This window comes from Bubalus kerabau, chromosome 21, assembly GCF_029407905.1.
Source record: "Bubalus kerabau isolate K-KA32 ecotype Philippines breed swamp buffalo chromosome 21, PCC_UOA_SB_1v2, whole genome shotgun sequence".
Lineage (NCBI taxonomy): Eukaryota > Metazoa > Chordata > Mammalia > Artiodactyla > Bovidae > Bubalus > Bubalus kerabau.
In genome coordinates this window covers 11,577,357-11,597,764 of record NC_073644.1, presented here as the reverse complement: position 1 = coordinate 11,597,764, position 20,408 = coordinate 11,577,357, and the positions used below count along the sequence as shown (strand labels likewise).

Sequence of the window (20,408 nt, the reverse complement as noted above, 5' to 3'; positions counted from 1 at the left end):
TACTGACATGAGAAGACCTTTCTCTTGTTCACGACAAAGTGGTAACCAGATCCATGAAGAATTTCTGACTTAGCCACACACATTCTTTAAGAGCAAATGGGAATGACATAAATGGCTTAGGAATTTTGCTTAGGAAATGCATAGCAAAATTGGGATGGTTTGTGGTCTTATTCACCACAAAATGAACATAAATAATGGAAAATATTGATGAATTCTATGTTAAAGGAAATTTAACAATTTAGATTATTAAAACAATTTTAACAAAGGAATAGCTTTTAAATAAAGAACAAACAGAAAAAAAAAAAAACAACAACAGGAAGTCATAGGTCCTCCCAGTACCACTTGGCTTGTCATGAAACTGATAGGAGTTATTTCATTGGTTCATTTGCTCTCACGTTATGACTTAATAATTAGAATTTTGAGTTGTTGGGCATATGCTCTTCTGGATTTTATTTTAATTTTCTAACTAATATTTATAGACACAGCTTTATAGTCCTCTACACTATTTAACGTCTCTGAAGTTACACAAAATGGTATAAACATTGTTGCTGTTGTTCAGTTGCTTAGTTGTGTCCGACTCTTTGCAATTCCATGGAAGGCAGCACGCCAGGCTTTCCCGCCCTTCACTGGGCAGGAGGCCCTGGAGTTTGCTCAAACTCATGCCCACCGCAATGTAAATTCCAGATTCAGTGCCACCTGCTCACCTTTAGAAGGTGGTAGTATCTTTGACATGACCAGGTTTTTGCTGTTCTTTCCAATAAAATGTGCATCCTGTTAGCCACCTGGAGACATCTGGATATTGTGGCAAGATTATTCTTACATGAAAATAAATTCGACTGGGCTCTCTAGCTCTACTGCAGCTAATACTAATTTCAGTTTTTGGCTCAAAATCTCAACGGATATTTTGGCTTATTTAGTTGGCACTATTAAATTGGATTAGATTACATGAGAAAATTGGGGTAGTTTGTGGTTTCCTTCACTGAAACCTTGAAATAAGCGTAAATACTAAAAAATGCTAAGGAATTCAACAAGTGTCAGGCTTCCATACAAATAAATAGTAAGTAGCATAGATTTTATATGTATTGTTAGAAGAAATATACTTAAGCTATAAGCTCAAATCTTAGATAAAGTATCTTTCTATCTTAATATTTGTTTACAGGTGAGACATTTCATAAATATTTTAAACCAGAACTTTCTTGAACCTGATTGATGTCCCCGGTACTACAGAAGAGTAGTTAAATTATGCTCTATCCTCCAAGAAATTCTAAATTATCTGAACCTAAATTTGTGCTTGGCAGGCAGACCACTATAAAAACTTCTAGGTGATCAGCCTGCCAAACCCCAGAAATTTTATTTTCCCAAGACTCATTACAAATGATACCTTGGTACTTTATAAAGTGGATTGTGGATTTTGGATCTTTCTTTATGTCTACAATCACATTCCAAAGAAGTAAGATTGATAAGTTTACCTGTGACCCAAAAGGTTATCTTTTAATGTGTAACAGTAATTCTTTTTTTAGCCTCTAAAAATGTGGAAAACACTGATATTATCTGGAAATGGTAACAATAATATCAAGATGCTATGTGGAGAGATTATTCTGAAATAATTTATTTTATAAGAAATGAGGTTAATTTTTTATCATGGAGCATTATTTTAGAAACATTATTTTCCTCAAATAATTTTTCCTGAAAACCTAAAGAAAAAACATCTCATTGATATAAAACAGTGATACATGGCTTCAACAATTCTAAGGAATAGTAAGAAGTTAGATAGGAAGCAATGAATAGTTGGCTAAGAAAAGACAGGGCTTATCACATGAGTTCCAATTCTTTAAAATAAAGATGATTTCTATTTTATCAGATAATGAAATTTAAATTCAATAATGACTTTTGGAGAACATATATATATGTTTTTAAATGTTTACATTTGTGCTTATTTTATGCTATACTGATTTTAGAAAATAAAGTAAGCTTTATAGGCAATCTGTACATATTTATTTTATATTATTTAGTTGCCTTCTTTGTGCAAGTATTTCCTGCTTCTATATGATTCTAAAATCTTGAATTCACATCAACAAACATAGAGTATAACTGTCTGTATAATTTGACACTGTGTATGGATTTTTAAAAAATATTGTGAGCAACACTTGATCTATATTGACGTGATGTTATATTGTCATTCACTGTAATTATTTCATTTATCTCACTATCACAACTGCAATCTTCACATTTAATATTTAGTGTTCTCTTGCAAAACACTCCTAAAAATATATTGTATTTTTCTGCTTTGACCTGTACAAATTGCATAGGTTTTCGTGCTAATCACTTGTACATGTTTAACAGGCCACATTTTATAGTGCAATATGATGTTTTACTTTCCTGAATATTAAAAACTGGTTCTTCTTTTTCTCTTTTTATCACAGTGAATGGCATCATGTATATAGCAACAAATGTTCCTTAGCATTATCTTTAGTATCTGAATCAATCTATTTTCTCCTTGCTTATGGCTTTTGTTAACATTATCTCATGTACATTAGAGATCCTATACTTCTTAGGAAAAAAAAAAAAAACCCAAGACAGGTTTCATTTAGAATTCATTTCCTATAGGTTAATGGAAAGCAATAAGTATAAACAATAAAACAAAAATCTCTTTGGATGTGGTTTTGTTCTGCTCTGATAAAGTAACTTCTGCCAAAAATGCTTTTATTTCTGGTCAACCTCATTCTTCTGATAACATAAGACATTGTATGAGAGAGACTTTTTTCAGTACGTAGGTGTGTGTTAAATCACAATACACTGCTTATTTCTTTCAAAGAGAGTTAAAATTTGTGATGGTTAGCTTGATTGGTTGGTGTTGGTAATTAGCAAGATCCCAAGATGGCAGAAGACATGTCAGTATCACAGAGGAGGCCAAAGGGAGGACCTCAGATGTAGGGCCTCAAGGGATGGGAGAGAGGCAAGCGTAGGCCCATGAGCTGCTAGTTGAGGGATGGGGTGGTGGGCATGTGGGGAGAGGGGACTGGGCTCCTGCCTAGCAATTGGGCTCCACAGAGGAGATCACTGAGGCGAGGTTTGTGCAAGGAACAGACACACGAGGGTGGCCGAAGCACAGAGCAGTGGACAAGGCCAGACCTTGCAGCTCCTTTAAGCAATGAGGAGGAGAATGAATTCACTCGAAACACAACATAAGGATCAGCTGACTACTTGTAGGATGGTTTAATGGGAGCTATCTGAACATAAAAATATCCAGAATGGAACTCTGCCCAACGTGTTTATGAATTAACCTAAAAGAGGATCTCACCAGAGTGGATATGGAAAGGCATTGGCCCTGGATTCAAAATTCCTTAATTCCCCAAATGGACTGACCTCTTCTCTTTTTATCTTTCATTTTTCTTTAATTTTTTCCTTAATAAAGTATAGCTGATTTATAATATTGAGTTAGTTTTAGGTACACAGCAAAGTGATTTAGTTATATGTATAGAAGTGAAGTCACTCAGTCATGTCCGAGTCTTTGCGACCCCATGGACTGTAGCCTACAGGGCTCCTCCATCTATGGGATTTTCCAGGCAAGAATACTGGAGTGGGTTGCCATTTCCTTCTCCAGGGGAACTTCCTGACCCAGGGATAGAACCCGGGTCTCCCGCATTGTAGGCAGACGCTTTACCGTCTGAGCCACAAGGGAAGCAGTTATGTGTATACGCATGTATTTTTTCAGATTATTTTCCACTATACATTGTTATAAAATATTCAATATTGTTCCCTGTGTTATACAGTAAGTTTTGGTTGTTTATCTGTTTTATGTATAGTAGTTTGTATTGCTAATCCCATACTCCTAATTTATTTCTCCCCGGCTCTCTTTTCACTTGGATAACCATACGTTTTTCTGTGGGTTGACTCCGGAGTGTCTGACTTGGACTGGGACCAAGTCTGACCTGCATCAGGACCCTCAGCCCTAGTTTCTTCATATCTGGGATAGAGATAATTATAGTACTGAACATTTCACTGAATAATATTCATGTTATAAAACTTGAGATTATACCTCCTTATTCCATGATATTCAGACCTTTTTTATAAATCACACATTTATCTGTTGCTATCCCTAATCTTTAAGCACAGCTTTTTGCCTGCAGTGTGGGAGATCTGGGTTCGATCCCTGGGTTGGGAAGATCCCTTGGAGAAGAGAAGGCTACCCACTCCAGTATTCTGGCCTGGAGACTCCCATGGACTACAGTCCATGGACTCACAAAGAGTCAGACACAACTGAGTGACTTTCACTTTCACTTTTCTCTTTTGAAAGAGAGGGAAGGAGAGGATTTGCTTGGCAGTCCAGTGGTTAAGGCCCCTTGCTTCCAGTACTAGGGTCATGGGTTTGATCCATGGTGGGGGAACTAAGATCCTGAATGCTGCACAATGTGGCCAATTATTTTTGTTTTAAACTAAACCAAAATAGAGGAAAGAAACTGAAAAAATTAAATAGTACAACTGTCCATGGTGACATATGAGTGACTTGTGTAGCACTGAGAATAACAGTCACCTTGCCTGGGCTAGCCAATTGGTATGCAGTTTCCCATTTAGTAGTCATAAGAACTCAACAAGGCACATGATAATTCTGTTTTCCTTTACAAATAAGGATATGAGTCAAAGGCAATTTGTGATTTGTACACGATCACCTACCTAGAAAATGACAGTCAGAACTCGCACCAATAGACTCTGGAGTCCAATGTCTCATACATAAAACTCCTCGTGGGCAAGAAATAATGCATTTAGTAATATAGTCTATACATTGTGGACCCATCAAATTTTATTAATATGGCTATATACTGCATTCAAAACTACTTGCAGTAATCGTGGCAGCCTGATATTTTTAAAAACAGCTTTATTGAGGTGTCACTGGTATAAAATACTGCATGTATTTACTGTACACAATTTGATGAGCTTGGCCCTATGTGTGCACTCATGAAAGCATCATTTTCAAGATAATAAACATGTCCATCACCTCCAAGAGTTTCCTGGTGCTCCCCACTCCTTTTTTTGTGTGTGTGTGGTAAAAACTATGCAAAAATCAATATAAGAAACCAGATTCAAAAGCATTAGAATATTTTCCCATATATCAAAGGCTCTGTGCTACAAACACTGACAAAGGCTTTCATAGTCATCTGAAATAAAACGTGAACATTAGGTACAAATGTATAGAGAAAAATGAATGCTTTAATAAATACGCATAAGGATTACATATCTCCACTTAAACTTGCTTGAAAAACACTTTAGGATAGGAAATATTGTTCAAGTTGAAGGGCTGAATAATTAAATCCCACTCAATTTTGTTTAGTCAGATGTGAAAAAATACATAGTTAACTGACAGGTAAGATCTCCATGTACCAGAATCCAATTATCAAGTCATCAAAAAACGAGTGAGATAAAAGTTAATGAGACATTTTAAGGACATTACAATTTTATGATACTGATTTATTTTTTTAAATAGTATGGTTAAATTTAATATGTTGAAATAAATTTTCTGTCTTCATTTGGAAATTTCTACCAAAAGAAATATAGCATTAAATATTTATATGTATAAATATATATATGTACAGATACCAAGGTGGTTCAGTGGTAAAGAATCCACCTGCCAATGCAGGAGAAACAGGACACAGTCTCAGGGTCAGGAAGATCCCCTGGAGAAGGAAACGGGAACCCACTCCAGTATTCTTGCCTAGAGAATCAGAGGAGCCTGGCGGGCTACAGTCCATGGTGTTGCAAAGAATCAGACACAACTGAGTGAGTGAGCATGGCACAGTACATGCTTGTGATTAAGAGTTCTTTTTTTTTTTTTTTTTTTTAATATTGGTCTTGGTTTACTAAAGGTCCAAGAAACTTGGTCAGTTATATTACCATTGCCTCTGAATTACAGTGAATGAAAGGAACATTTACTCCAAGTCAGGACTAATTCAAATATGATTGGACATATACTAATGCTAACAAAAATAATTACCATGAATCTATATTATTATCATAAATACTATAATAAGGAGTGAATTGGTTTGGCATCTTTACAGAATACTTATTAAAATGTGTGTGTGTTTTTTTTTTTACCACAACTGAAAGTAATATGCATTTAATATTATATCGTCTGTTTTTTCCAGTGAATCAAAGCTTATTTTGTAACTTAATTGAGATAATGAAACCCCTTCAGTTGATTAAATAGATGGTTCATAAAAAGGCAGTTTATGATCTGTAACTATATAAAAGGAAATGAAAAAGGGAGTAACTAATGTCATGAATATGAAATGTTATCTAAGATTATTTACACCAGAAAAATCTTTGATAATAAAAATGGGTAATCTTATACAAACACAGAACTTTATGAGTTTGTAAATTAACCTGCATGTTCTGAGCATTTATTTTAAAGAAAACGTTCCACTTGCTAAATCCTCAATGTGGCTATGTTGCTATATTGAATAAGGTAATGGGTGTACATACTGATAAGAAAGGTTTGCATTTACCAATTAATTTGTCTTTGCTATTTATACTTGAAACTATTTTTAATTCCCTTTTAAAGCTTTGAAATTGCTGAGACTGTGTTCAGTGCCATCTGTGAAGCCTCTAAATTTCTGGAGAACAGTCCATCATTTCTTTAGCAGTGTTCCTTAGAGGACCCTGTAAACACCCTAGGAAGATAACGTTGATTTGACACATAATGTAATACTAAATCTGATTAAAAATATTTTTATGGGCATATTATGTATTGTAAATTTAGACTATAAAGTCTTTAAGGACAAAGACTACATCTTACTCATAATATTTTCTTTTTTGAACTTCTAATGATATGAGCCATGGTAGGAAATTAATTCATGTATCAGTTAGACGTCATTATGACTGCAAGTAACAGAAAACTCATCAGAGCTTAAATAAATACGGGTAATCGGTTCTCACAGAGCAAGGAGACTAGAGGCATGGCTGCTATGCTCCACGCTGCAGCACCATCATTACATCGGGTACTTTCTCTCCTGTTCCACCATTTTTAACATTACAGGACAGCTTTTACACTTGCTGTCTTTCTAGATCATGACTTTGTTCAGGTAGGAAGAAGGCAGAAGGAAAGCGTTCTCATTCTCACATTTTCACATTTTTCTAGCAGATTTCCCCTCACATCTCATCAGCCAGAGCCAAGTCATAATATGTTGCTTTAAGAGTTAAATGGGTGTCTGTTATGGAAGACTTAGACCACTCATGATTTAGCCCCTCCTGGGATGAAATAGGGTTTTACCCTTCCAGAGATCAATAGCTTCTGCCTTCTACTTGAACAAATCGTGCTTTAGTTAGCAGGGAATAGGGGACCATTGAGCAGTTAATGGACAATGTGTATTGCAATAAGTATTACCTGAAAAGGACCGGATTTGTTAAAATGAATTATTCATGTCCCACGCTAGCCCCAATTGGGTCTCTGCATATTTATTTGTATTTGTTCGGCAAAATAAAATGGGAGCAATTTCTGTTTCTTTGAGGATAATTACGAACGCACGAATTCCTCTATATTTTTAGTTACAGAGAAGGAAAAACATGCAGTATTGAAAAGATGCCTCGTTTCCGTCAACTTTAGGTAGGTCTTGCTCTTATCATTGCAGAGGAAATTCAAATGCAATTATGTTCTCTGTCTTTTCTTAGGCCTGAAAAGATAAACATGAATTTAGATTCCATTCATCGGTTAATCGAGGAAACACACATCTTCGGAATGCAGCAGTCGAGCGTTAGATCACCGTGCGACCTGGAGGCACCTGCCCCGGCCCGCGGGGACCCCGGCAGCTCCTGTCCATCTCCTCTCGGGCCGCAGTCTCCTGCCACCCGCAGTGGTCGTGCTCCCTCCTGGAGTACCAGCGAGTGGGATATCCGCGCTGAGCTTCGCCTGCGGGAGCTGGAGGAGGTCAAGGCCCGCGCCGCTCAGATGGAGAAGACCATGCGGTGGTGGTCGGACTGCACCGCTAACTGGCGAGAAAAGTGGAGTAAAGTTCGAGCTGAAAGGAACAGCGCCAGGGAGGAAGGCAGGCAACTCAGAATCAAGTTAGACATGGCCGTGAAGGAGTTGAGTGCTCTGAAAAAGAAGCAGCCTTTGCCGCATCTGGTGGAGGCCACCCAGGACCGGAAGCTTCCTGGTTTCCCCGAAGTGGCCCGTGCACAGAGAGACCCATTGCAAATTGGTTCCAAAACGTGTGAGTCCATCAGAGAGTGTTTGGGAAAAAGAGAATTTCCCACCAAGGAGAACGCAAATAGTAAGGTCAGGAGAAGAATCCAGAGATTGTGTACATATGTGAATGCTATGTCTACTCACAAGGAGGGGCGGGAAGATAGCAAAGCCAGTGGTGACTGGATTTGTTGTTTAGGCTGGTAGAACAAAGGACCACAGACTGGGTGACTTCAGAAACAGGAATTATTTTCTCACCATTCTAGAGGCTTGAAGTCTGAGATCAAAGTGTTTGCAGGGCTGGCTTCCACTGAGGCCTTCTTCCTTGGCTAACAGTCGTCTTCTCCCTGTGTTTTCACATGTTTTCCTCTGTATGTGTCTATTGTCGAAATTTCCTCCTCTTTAAAAAAAATTTTTTTTATTGAGTTATAGTTGATTTACAGTATTGTGTAAATTTCTACTGTACAGCAAAGTGATTCAGTTATACATGTGTTGTTTTTCCTGACAATCTCTAGGTCCATCCATGTTGCTGCAGATGGAATTATTTCATTCTTTTTAATGGTTGTGTAATATTCCCTTGTATACATGTATCTTCTTTATCCATGACTCTGTCAAGGAACACTTAGGTTTCTTTCATGTCTTAGCTATTGTAAACAGTGCTGCAATGAACACTGGGGAGCATGTATCATTTGGGGCATGTTTTTCTCTGGGTATATTCACAGGAGTGGGATTGCAGGGTCATGTTGTAATTTGATAAATACTGGGCTTCCCTTCTGGCTCAGCTGGTAAAAGAATCCGTCTGCAATGCAAGAGACCTGGGTTCGATCCCTGGGTTGGGAAGATTCTCTGGAGAAGGGCAAGGCTACCCACTCTAGTATTCTGGCCTGGAGAATTCCATGGACTGTATAGTTCATGGGGTTGCAAAGAGTTGGACTGGACTAAACGACTTTCACTTTCACTTTCTTTCATTAACAACCCACAGAACATGCTTAAGGAAACTATGAATTCATGTTATCTCTTTAAATAGTTTATACTATTTACTGTTTATATTATTACTCCTTTCTATTTAATTCTACCTCTAAAACAAAAAAATAATATCTTGCTCTTCTATGATTCCATCTAAAATGTTAAGCTTTTCCATAATGTATAGGGTTTATGGTAGATATAATGTAGATTTCATTGTAAATGAAAACTTTTAAAACACTGTGGGGATACTTGTTTTATTAGAATAAGGTAAGACATTGAAAGGGAAAAAAAGCCTGAGAAATTATAAGTTAAACTTTGACCATATATCACTATTAGAGAATGATAAATAAATGAAAATAAAAATTTGACGTTGAATCATAACATTTTATTTCCATTCAAAAATGTGTTTTTCATGATTTCTATACATTTAATTTTAAAATTCAACACTAACCATTGTTTTGTATTTTTTTTTCTTTCAGGAAGCGAGTTTGATTATTGACCCATTAAAATTAAGTGAGGAGATGAAACTCAGTCTAGACTGTCCTGATTTATTCAAGAATGGCGTTTCTGAAAATTGTACAGTGAGACCTGGATTAAGACTGCAGGCAATAAATCTGCCTCTGGAGAATGAAATGCCTGAAATTTCAGCTTTGCAGGGGCATTTGGATGATTTCCAAAAAGTCTTATGGAAAGAAAGGGAGTAAGTACTAATCAGTGTCTTCCTTAATGAAGTCTGTCTTTCAAACTTCTTAAAATTGTGAAGCCTTGTAAGCTGGCCATTTGGTAAAGTATTTTACCAATGACTAAAATATTAATTACTAATATTTAAAAATGTGTTGAATTTTATATTCATTTTTTGAATTTTGAAAAGTTATAACATGTTAGTTTTTATCTTTTTTTTATCTTAGCCTTGTTCTCATCATCTCTGGTAGATTCACCTTTATTATATTTGAATTACTAATGTATATGGTTAAAATAGCCTGTGTATTATCTAACTTTTACAGCACTCATAGATTTCAGTGAGTCAGTAAAGTTGGATACGTTAATATTCATAATGGACAGCTGACAATTTTGTGAGGTATTGATTGCCAAAAAAAGATGCTGTCTTCATTGACCATTTGGGGTATAGAGGAAGGATACTGCTGCTGCTGAGTCACTTCAGTCGTGTCCGACTCTGTGCGACCCCATAGCAGCCCACCAGGCTCCCCGTCCCTGGGATTCTCCAGGCAAGAACACTGGAGTGGGTTGCCATTTCCTTCTCCAGTGCATGAAAGTGAAAAGTGAAAGTGAAGTCGCTCAGTCGTGTCCGACTCGAGCGACCCTATGGACTGCAGCCTACCAGGCTCCTCCGTCCATGGGATTTTCCAGGCAAGAGTACTGTAGTGGGGTGCCATTGCCTTCTCCAATATTATCACTAAGTATGCATATAACTATATATTATATAATGGTTTTAATTCCCCTGGTTTAAATGGATTGAAACAGTGGTAAGTATGCACACAGACCTCTCACAAATACTCTAAGCTCTATACCAGCCACAAGCCTCTCGTGAGTCCCTTTGACATTTATTCCTACCACGAATTCCCTTTTTCAGATTCTTTGTACCTCACCATATGCACAGATTATGATAACACAAGTATCTGTGTAGGTGATAAATATTTATTATTCTACTACCAAGTGTAAATTCCTAACAGAAGTGATCAACATTAGTAGCAAAAGAGAATAAAATTGAATTTTATGCCTGCACCCATGTACTGTGCTTAGTTGCTCCTTCACGTCTAACTCTTTGCGATCCCATGGACTGTAGCCCACCAGGCTCCTCTGTTCATGGGGATTCTCTCTGCAAGAGTCTGCACCCATATTAACAATTAATTTACTCTCTAACTACAAGTCTCAGTCAAGTTCTAACCTCCAGGCTTCATTTCTTGAAGGATTTAACTTTTTAGTGGTTATAGACTTCTCTCCAACCCACTTGCATTACTTCACCAACATATCGTAACAGGAATAATGTGAAAATGCTGTTTCCGACATGTAAACTCCCCAAGGTGCCAGCTTGAATGATGCACCTTTGTGTCTTTACACTCTCACTTGTACACATGCCCTCATGTATACATCATTTATGTTTTGACTTCCTGGGATAAATGAATAATTCCCACGGTAAGTAAATCCTCCAGTTCTCAGCAGCTTGTATATATAAACTGTAGACAGGCTAGAGAGAATGAAGGTGGAAACGGGACTTTTGATTCCATTTTGCTTCCTTACTCTCCCTTTAAGAAATAGTCCCAAGAGTCCATGAATTAACATTAGCCAGCAATCCACAGAAGGAAGTTGCAGAATCTTCTTTTTTCTTCTATATAAGAGAATGTTTCCCAAGGATATAGTATACACTGTTACAATAAATCTGTCTAATTTTTTAAATTCTTCCTCCTGGAATCTCAGTGAGTGGGTGGCTGGAGTTGAGAAGATGGGAATGTACTTTTTTCTATGTTCCCACTTAGTGGGAAATTTCTCTTGACTAGAGTACAACAATTAACCTAGAGAACTCAGGGACTCATTGCCAACATCATCACTGACTAGAACCCCCTCATCGAAAACACTTAAGTTTTTCTATTATTTGTACTCTGAGTATTGTTCAGTTTGATAAATAATCGCTCAGTATCTGGAAGTTGCTTGTGTACTAAGAACTTGTATATTTATGATCTCTTTTAAAAAATGACTTCCCAGGTAGAAATTTTGAGATGACAGAGGGAAAACTGATCCTCACATAGAATGCTGCTGCTGCTGCTAAGTCGCTTCAGTCGTGTCCGACTCTGTGTGACCCCATAGACAGCAGCCCACCAGGCTCCCCTGTCCCTGGGATTCTCCAGGCAAGAACACTGGAGTGGGTTGCCATTTCCTTCTCCAATGCATGAAAGTGAAAAGTGGAAGTGAAGTCACCCAGTCGTGTCCGACTCCTAGTGACACCTTGGACTGCAGCCTACCAGGCTCCTTCGTCCATGGGATTTTCCAGGCAAGAGTACTGGAGTGAGGTGCCATTGCCTTCTCCGAAGAGAGATGATGAGATGAACTATTCTGATGCAGTGTTTTAGCATTTAGAATTAGTTCTAAAGTTAAACTGAAGGTGGCACCTGCATCCTTTAGAAAGTGCTGGCTTTGTGTTGATTAATCTGAGTTTTAGTCTCCCTTTTAATTTAATGTAATTAATTAATTTATTTTTAATTGAAGGATAATTGCTTTACAGTATTGTATTGGTTTCTACTAAACATCAGTATGAATCAGGCATAGGTTTACCCATGTTTCTTAATTTGTTTTCAATATAAGAAGAGTTTTGCTTTGCTTCATTAAATGTTGTGTTTTTCTGTAATAAAATTAGATTTTAAATATTGGTGAGATGGTATCCCAAGTTGAAAATGCTCCAGTGACTAGCATGAGATAGAAATATAGATATATACACACACACACACGGATGTGAGTATATGTGTGTCCCTCAATTAACATAATGAAAAATTTCATGCAAGTCTGGAAAAGTGCGTGTGTGCTTAGTCGTGTTCGACTCTTTGCAACCCCATGGATTCTAGCCTGCCAGACTCCTCTGTGTGTGAGATTTTTCAGGCAAGAATACTGGAGTGGGTTGCCATTTCCTCCACCAGGAGATCTTCCCGACCCAGGGATTGAACCTGCATCTCCTGTGTCTCCTGCATTGCAGGTGGATTCTTTCTTTACCTGCTGAGCCATCAGGGAAAGCCCATTTTATTGTACCTTTTGATCCCATCTCCTTGCTTTGCCCACGTTCCAGCTCCTGGCATCCACCACTCTATTCTCTGTTTCTTTTATTTTTTTTCTTTTTGATTTTCTTTTTTTTTTTTTTTTATTGAACGATAGTTGCTTTATAGAATTTTGTTGTTTTCTGTCAAACCTCGACATGAATCAGCCATGGTTACATATGTACATCTCTGTTTCTTTAAGTTCAACTTAAATTTAAGCCTTTGATCCATTTCAAGTTAATTTTTGTGTTTTTTTGCCTTTTTTTTTTTTAACTGTAAAGTATCTCTTTTGTGTTTGGGCAGTCCTATACCTATGAGAGACTCTGTCTGTCTGTATAGGCTCTAAAAACGCTAGTACGTTTCTACCTCAGTTCCCTTTGCAGGTAGGCTGCAGACCTTTGACATAGCCATTTGGATATTTTAGCAGAAGGCATTACTCCAAAAAGAGTGGGCCAGAATCCAACCTGGTGGGGGGGGGAGGACAGTGGATGTGGTCACATCTTGTTTTCAGAGCCAAGTGACCTCTTGTGTCTGGTGACACCATCCCGTGACTTGAGTTGGGGGTATTGAGGTCGTGCTGTGATGTCTGTGCCTAAAAGGTGACTGCAGTATGGTGCTGGCAGGAAGACTTTCTATGGCTTTATCTCTGGTGTTTCTGACTCTGCACGTTCCCCATTTGCTTTTCTGGCTCTCCCAGAGATTCCTTGTGCTATTAATATCCCTTTCTGCTTAAATGAGCTGATCGGAGTGTATTGTTTGTCAGACACATAGTTGATACCGGGATAATGTAAGGCAACAGGCAGCGGGGGCATCTGAGGACCAGTTCTGTGACATGAGGTGGGTTTTTCTCCTGGCTGTGTGCCTCCACGCCTTGGTCTCTGATCCTCTTGGGCATCTCCGAGCTTAACAGTATTCTTTAAAGTCATCGCTTTTCTAATTAAATTACCTATATATGGCTTTGACTGTTTGTTGAAAGATGCTGAAAATGAAAGATATTGAGAGATGTTACTGCTGAAAGATGTAGTTATAAATAGGAGTGAAATCACAAAGTGACAAATATGTTGCATATTAAAAGTATATTTGTATAATTTTTTATTATTCATCATGTAATATTAACTTTAAATTTTAGACTAATGGAAACTGTATATCTAGATCTTATTACGAATTAATTACTTTTGCCTGGCAAAAAAAAATGACGTTTATAGGTCTCTAAGAAAATACTGACTAGATACTTTACAATGAAATTTCACACAGGTTTCAGAAATGAATTAATATATATGGTCAGATAGTAATATTTTAAGGATTTTATTTCTGAAAAATATTTTGATTAATCTTCTTCTCTAGATGTTTAAAATTTATGCTCACTTATTTGATCATCATGGGACAGTTAACAAAGTATCAAAAGATTTCATGGAAATATAATCACATATTCATATCTGTTTATAAAACCATTTTGGTTCATATATTATTTTTAGATCATGAAATATCATATATTTTAGCAGTTTGATTTTTAAAAGTTTATATAATCATATTAAAATATTGTATTTTTTCTGAGCTTTGTCTTAGTAATTTTGTTTTTTTAAAGAATCTGTGCATAAAAGATGCAATATCCTTTAAAGTAAATTAGGTTTGTTTTTCTTTTTTACCTTCTTGTAGTTATGAAGATAGCTTAAATTCCAATTATAAATTTAAGTATAATTATCAATTTTGAAAATCTCTCTGAAATGTAGAACAAATGGATTAGGTCAGAAAATTAAGGATTTAAAGAATGCCCTTTGTTACGTAAATTTAAGTGTTTACTGTCCTTACGGCCTAATGCTCGAAACAGTCACAATTTTTTTTAATAAAGCTATGCTAAAAAAAATCCAAGCACCACATTGCTATTAAATAAATTTTAATGAATTGCCTGTTCTCTCACTTCTCTGACTAAATTGTACCCTTTTACATAAGAAAATGTATAATTTTCTTTTACTAAATAATAAATAATTTATTATTCTATTTATCATATTCTTTTATTAAATAAGTAAATAATAATAACTTTTAATAACTGTTAGTATTTTTATTTAAGATGCATACTTAAGAGAGAAATAATGTATTTTAAATATGACCAATCTACCTTAAATAAAGAATACAAATGATTATGTATTCATTTTATTGCAAAATTCAATTATTTTTCTTTCATGAACTGGCTTTGGTTACTTATTCTGAATCTAGATATAATCTAAATATAGTTGTATCTTTATACTATATATTTTATACATCAAACTAAGATTAAAAGTTTGACATATCATTTGAAAGGTTCTTCTTGAACTTCTTATAAAACTCTTGAGTATATAGCTACCCCAATAATTCTGATGACATTTTTGAGGATCAGCATTTATTATACAGTAACTATAAATCATTTTAAAGTTAATATGAGCTTCTTTTGCTAACATTATAATCTGATTTATTAAAGTGTGATGTTACAAGCTGATGTTGATTTCTCAACATGTGTAATTTTGAATTTATAAATTCAGACTTTTCTCAAATTTTCAAGTATTAGTTTTATATTCCAGTTATAAATATATTAATTCTCAAAATTAATTTTGAGAAAATTTGTCACTGTGCACTTCTTTACACAAATATAGTTGGTTAATATCCCTTAATAAACTTATTTTATTAATTTAAGGTTTTCCTTTTCCTTTTTGAAATTATCAATTAGTGACATATTCTACTCATGTAATTCTAATAAATTAAAATTGTAAATACAGTGATTCTTAAACATTTTATTGAAATCATAAGCAGTACAATTTTATTATATTTTCAACTTAAATTTACAAGTTCAGGTTAATACTTACAAATATTTAAATATGCCTTATCATCTAAAACTTCAAAAGCTAAATGCCAAACATATATGTTAATGTACAATTGACTTTTATGTATTCTTTCTGTATTCAACACAAAATATTAGTATTTGGAAGATTGTTCATTGTTTCTGTACTTAGTACTATTCTTGAAATCTCAGACAGAGTTACTAAGGCAAAAATCACAGCATGGTAAGCAACTGGGGTGTCATCAGCTGGCTAGGTCTGTGTATCTATCAGAATTTTTGGAGTCTTTTTGGGTCCTCAACTTCAACAGTTCAGGTTGAGAAAAATGAACATTTTTCTTTGTTCATTGCAATGTATTTGCTGTGTTAATAAGAGATTCCAAAATATAGTCCTATAAATAGTGCTGGCGTTTTTTTTATAATTGAGTCTTTTGAAGTGAAGTAACCAGCCATAACACGGGGTTGAGGGAAATGGGAACCCACTCCAGTATTCTTGCCTAGAGAATGCTATGGACAGAGGAGCCTAGTGGGCTGCTGTCCATAGGGTCGCACAGAGTCTTCTGGACACGACTGAAGTGACTTAGCATGCATGCATGCATTGGAGAAGGAAATGGCAACCCACTCCAGTGTTCTTGCCTGGAGAATCCCAGGGATGGCAGAGCCTGGTGGGCTGCCGTCTATGGGGTCGCACAGAGTCAGGCATGACTGAAGCGACTTAGCAGCAGCAGCAGAGCCATAACAAATTCTTTTACATCCCCTCATTTTATGACTTGATTCATAAACTTGAACAGCTGTTATAGTTGTTTAGTTGTTTCGCTTTGCAACCCTGAGGACTGTAGCCCACCAGGCTCCTCTGTCCATGGGATTTCCCAGGTAAGAATACTGGAGTGGGTTGCCATTTCCTTCTGCAGCAGATCTTCTTGACCCAAGGATCGAACCTGTGTCTCCTGCATTGGCAGGCAGATTCTTTATCACTGAGTCACCAGGGAGTGCCCTCAGTGGGCTTCTTACCCATTGACTGAATTAAACTAATATGTTATGGCCTAGTTGTATTTTAAATTATTTTCATAGTATTGCTAGCTAGAAGATTCATAGTTCTTGTAAATATGGAAATGACATTCCATTGGTAATGTCAGGCACATTTTCTATTTCTAAGACACTGCAAGTGACAATTTTGCCATGTGTCCACCACAACATAAAACATGTATCATTATTTTTCTAGCTTCTTATGTTTTACCACTGTTTTTTCCCCAGCTTTGTCCACCATCTGATCCCCAAATTAAGTCTACATATTTTTCATTTTGTTAGTATCATTTCCTATATCAGCTCTCTTCAGCTGCATAAAAAGATAATTATGATTCAGAGACTTGGGACAACAGTGTATTTTGTCCAGGTGGATGCAAGGTCAGCTGACCTCCACTGGTCCAACTGGGCTTGGCTTCTTGGTAAGGTTGGACTCAGTTCTGCTATGTTTATTTGGAGGACAGATGTTCCTGGGGAAGCTCTTTCCACAGTGATGGCTGAGGCATAAGACAAGAAGCCTAACCACACAAATTCAGTTCAGATTTCTGCAATCTGTCACTTTGGCTAATATCTCATTGTCAAAGCCTAGAATTGAGGGCTGGGGAAAGCAACTCTGTCCATAGAAGCAGAAGAGAGAAAATGAGTATTTATAACAGTAATCTAGTAGCGCTAGAGGTAAAGAACCCACCTGATGATACAGGAAACATAAGAGATGCAGGCTTGATTCCTGGATGAGGAAGATCTTCTGGAGGGAGGGTATGGTAACCCATTCCAGTATTCTTGCCTAGAGAATCCCATGGACAGGGCAGCCTGGTGGGCTACAGTCCATAGGATCTCGAAGAGCCAGACATGACTGAAGCGATTTACCATGCACCCCATACAATCTACTACATGGATGAGGACTGGCCATTTGTAAAGGTTGACCTTTGTTAATTACAACCAGAAATAAACAATTATTTTCAGTGATTCACTCTAACAGACATGTGGGCATGGGAAAAATAATCAGTGATGAGATATTAAAGGACCAGATTTTAATTCAAGTTTTGTCACTTATTCTACAAATAGAGAAATTAATTTCAATTATTTTAACTAATTTAAAAATCCCAGGGAAATTATTAAAACAGAATTTCAAAAAATACAGTATTTTTGTATCTCCAGTAAATGATTGATTACTTAAATCGTTAGGTGCGCTCCTTAGTATTCTCTGTCATATCAAAGAATTCTTCATATACAGTCACAATATGAAGTTGGATTAAAACCACGTTAAACTTAGAAACATATATACCTCCTTTGTAAGGAAACAATATGAATAAGAAGCATTGAAAGAAATGAATGAACAATGCAGGAGAAAGTAGGCAGAAAGTCAATTATTTGATACTGGCAAAGCCAAATTAAGTATATTTAAAATACTGTAACAGAGAAGGCAATGGCACCCCACTCCAGTACTCTTGCCTGGGAAATCCCATGGACAGAGGAGCCTGGTAGGCTGCAGTCCATGGGGCCGCGAAGAGTCGGACACGACTGAGCGACTTCACTTTCACTTTTCACTTTCATGCATTGGAGAAAGAAATAGCAACTCACTCCAGTGTTCTTGCCTGGAGAATCCCAGGGACGGGGGAGCCTGGTGGGCTGCCGTCTATGTGGTCGCACAGAGTCGGACACGACTGAAGCGACTTAGCGGCGGCAGCAGCAGCAAACTACTGTAAAGCCAGTTGGCAGAAAAACAAATTAAACTGACTTTTATCCAATATTTGCAATTTTTAATAAGCTAAAAGAAAGTTTTCTGTCATGACAATGATCATATGTAAATATCAAAAATTAGAAAAATAGAAAATATAAAATTGAATGCATTCCTAAAATTGTTTTTAAATTGTAAGACTATTTCGCTTTTGGTTCTCTATTTAGAATGCGCTTATCTTTGGAAAAAGAGATAGAACGACTGGAGTCGGCTTTGTCTGTGTGGAAATGGAAGTATGAAGAACTGAAAGAATCAAAGGCAAAAAGTCTGAAACAGGTAGGGAGGTGTACGATGTAAAGGGAGCATGAAAGTATTTTCTCTGTTCCATGTGTAACCTGGTGGGCAGAAGACTGAATAGACAGAGAAAAGGAAGTTAACAGATTGAATTCCCTCTGTAAGAGATATTTTAACTCCTGTATCAATAGTGGAATCAGTGGAATCAAGCTTGAGCCATAAGAAATCTTGTTCTACATTTTTAATGAATACATTAAAAATGAATACATTCATTTTTAATGAATATTTTAAAAATAACACACATTTTTAATGATCAGCCACATGACACAATTAACTATCCAGTTCTGGCACATATGAGGAGATAGACAGCCGAAGATGCCATCATATCAGAGCATCTATAATAACCAGCTTTATCTTACTCTTTTATAAAGCTGTCTGAAAATATTCATTTATCTCAAATGTATTTAGGTTCTTTTCATATTGGCATTATAGTTATTCAGAATTAGCCATTAGCCTTTATACAATTCCTTTGTGCTTTCATCAATAAAATGCTGTCATGAATGCTTTCCATGATTTATTAATATTCATTATTTAAATAATATTGTGTGTATTCTGTGTACTAAGACACTGTGCTAGGCAAGTGTGTGAGATAGAATAATAAGCAGAGCAAAGTAAAGCAAAATATGGAGCAAAAGTACTGACATGCTAAATGCTCTCAAATGAATTACAGTTTAGTTCATATGTGTGCTATACATACACATATATGGTGGAGAAGACTCTTGAGAGTCCCTTGGACTGCAAGGAGACCAAACCTGTCCATCCTAAAGGAAATCAACCCTGAATACTCATTGGAAAGATTGATGCTGAAGCTGAAGCTCCAATACTTTGGCCACCTGATGCAAAGAACTAACTCACTGGAAAAGACCCTGATGCTGGGAAGAATTATAGGCAGGAGGAGAAGGGAAGGGGGCGACAGAGGATGAGATGGTTGGATGGCATCCCTGACTCAACGGGCATGAGTTTGAGCAAGCTCCAGGAGATAGTGAAGGACGGAGAAGCCTGGTATGCTGCAGTCCATGGAGTCGCAAACAGTTGGACGTGACTTAGCGACTGAACAGCAACAGATACACGTACGATCTGTTGGTGTCTAAAGAGGCTGTGTATCAAAATATTATGTAACCATGCCTTAATCTAAAACACTCCTCCACTAGTTCCATCAGAAGCAATAGTTTCTGTTTCTGAAATTCCATATGAATGTTGCTGCAGGTTTGTTTCCAGCAAGTGATAAAGTGTGGAGTCATTGACCCAAGTCTGCCGAAATACAGTGAGGGAATATGCACGGACCTTTGTTGCCTCTTGTTATGGGTCCTTTGCAGGCATCCTGACATTCGTAGAGCATAGTTATCATCATTCACAGGTTTACAACTAGTCTGCTGCATCAACCCAATGTCTCCTGCCTAAAAGCCATTTTTTAAATAAAGATAATTTCAAACTGTGAGAACCACAGACAGTTTGGTAACATTTCTCAATGAGATGTAAATTTTCAAAAGTTAAGCTAGATAAAGTTTATTTCTGCCCTATGAATTCATGTAATACTGTCAGAGGGTTTTTTCCCCATCTTAAACTGTGATTATGTATGTGATGTATGCATGTATATAAACACATTTATGATGGATTCAGTGAATTTATATTTATATTCAT

General features: G+C 36.6%; 1 protein-coding gene across 1 annotated transcript in view; it reads left to right on the top strand.

Moving 5' to 3' along the window:
* The first annotated feature begins 7,677 nt into the window (after nt 1-7,677).
* CCDC102B (coiled-coil domain containing 102B) overlaps nt 7,678-20,408 on the top strand; it is a 227,602-nt gene continuing 214,871 nt past the window's right edge. Inside the window, exons 1-3 of the mRNA XM_055559652.1 lie at nt 7,678-8,269; nt 9,622-9,842; nt 18,641-18,749. Of these exons, the coding sequence (XP_055415627.1) occupies nt 7,679-8,269; nt 9,622-9,842; nt 18,641-18,749 (921 nt within the window). The 5' untranslated portion in view covers nt 7,678. The remainder of the gene's footprint in view (nt 8,270-9,621; nt 9,843-18,640; nt 18,750-20,408) is intronic.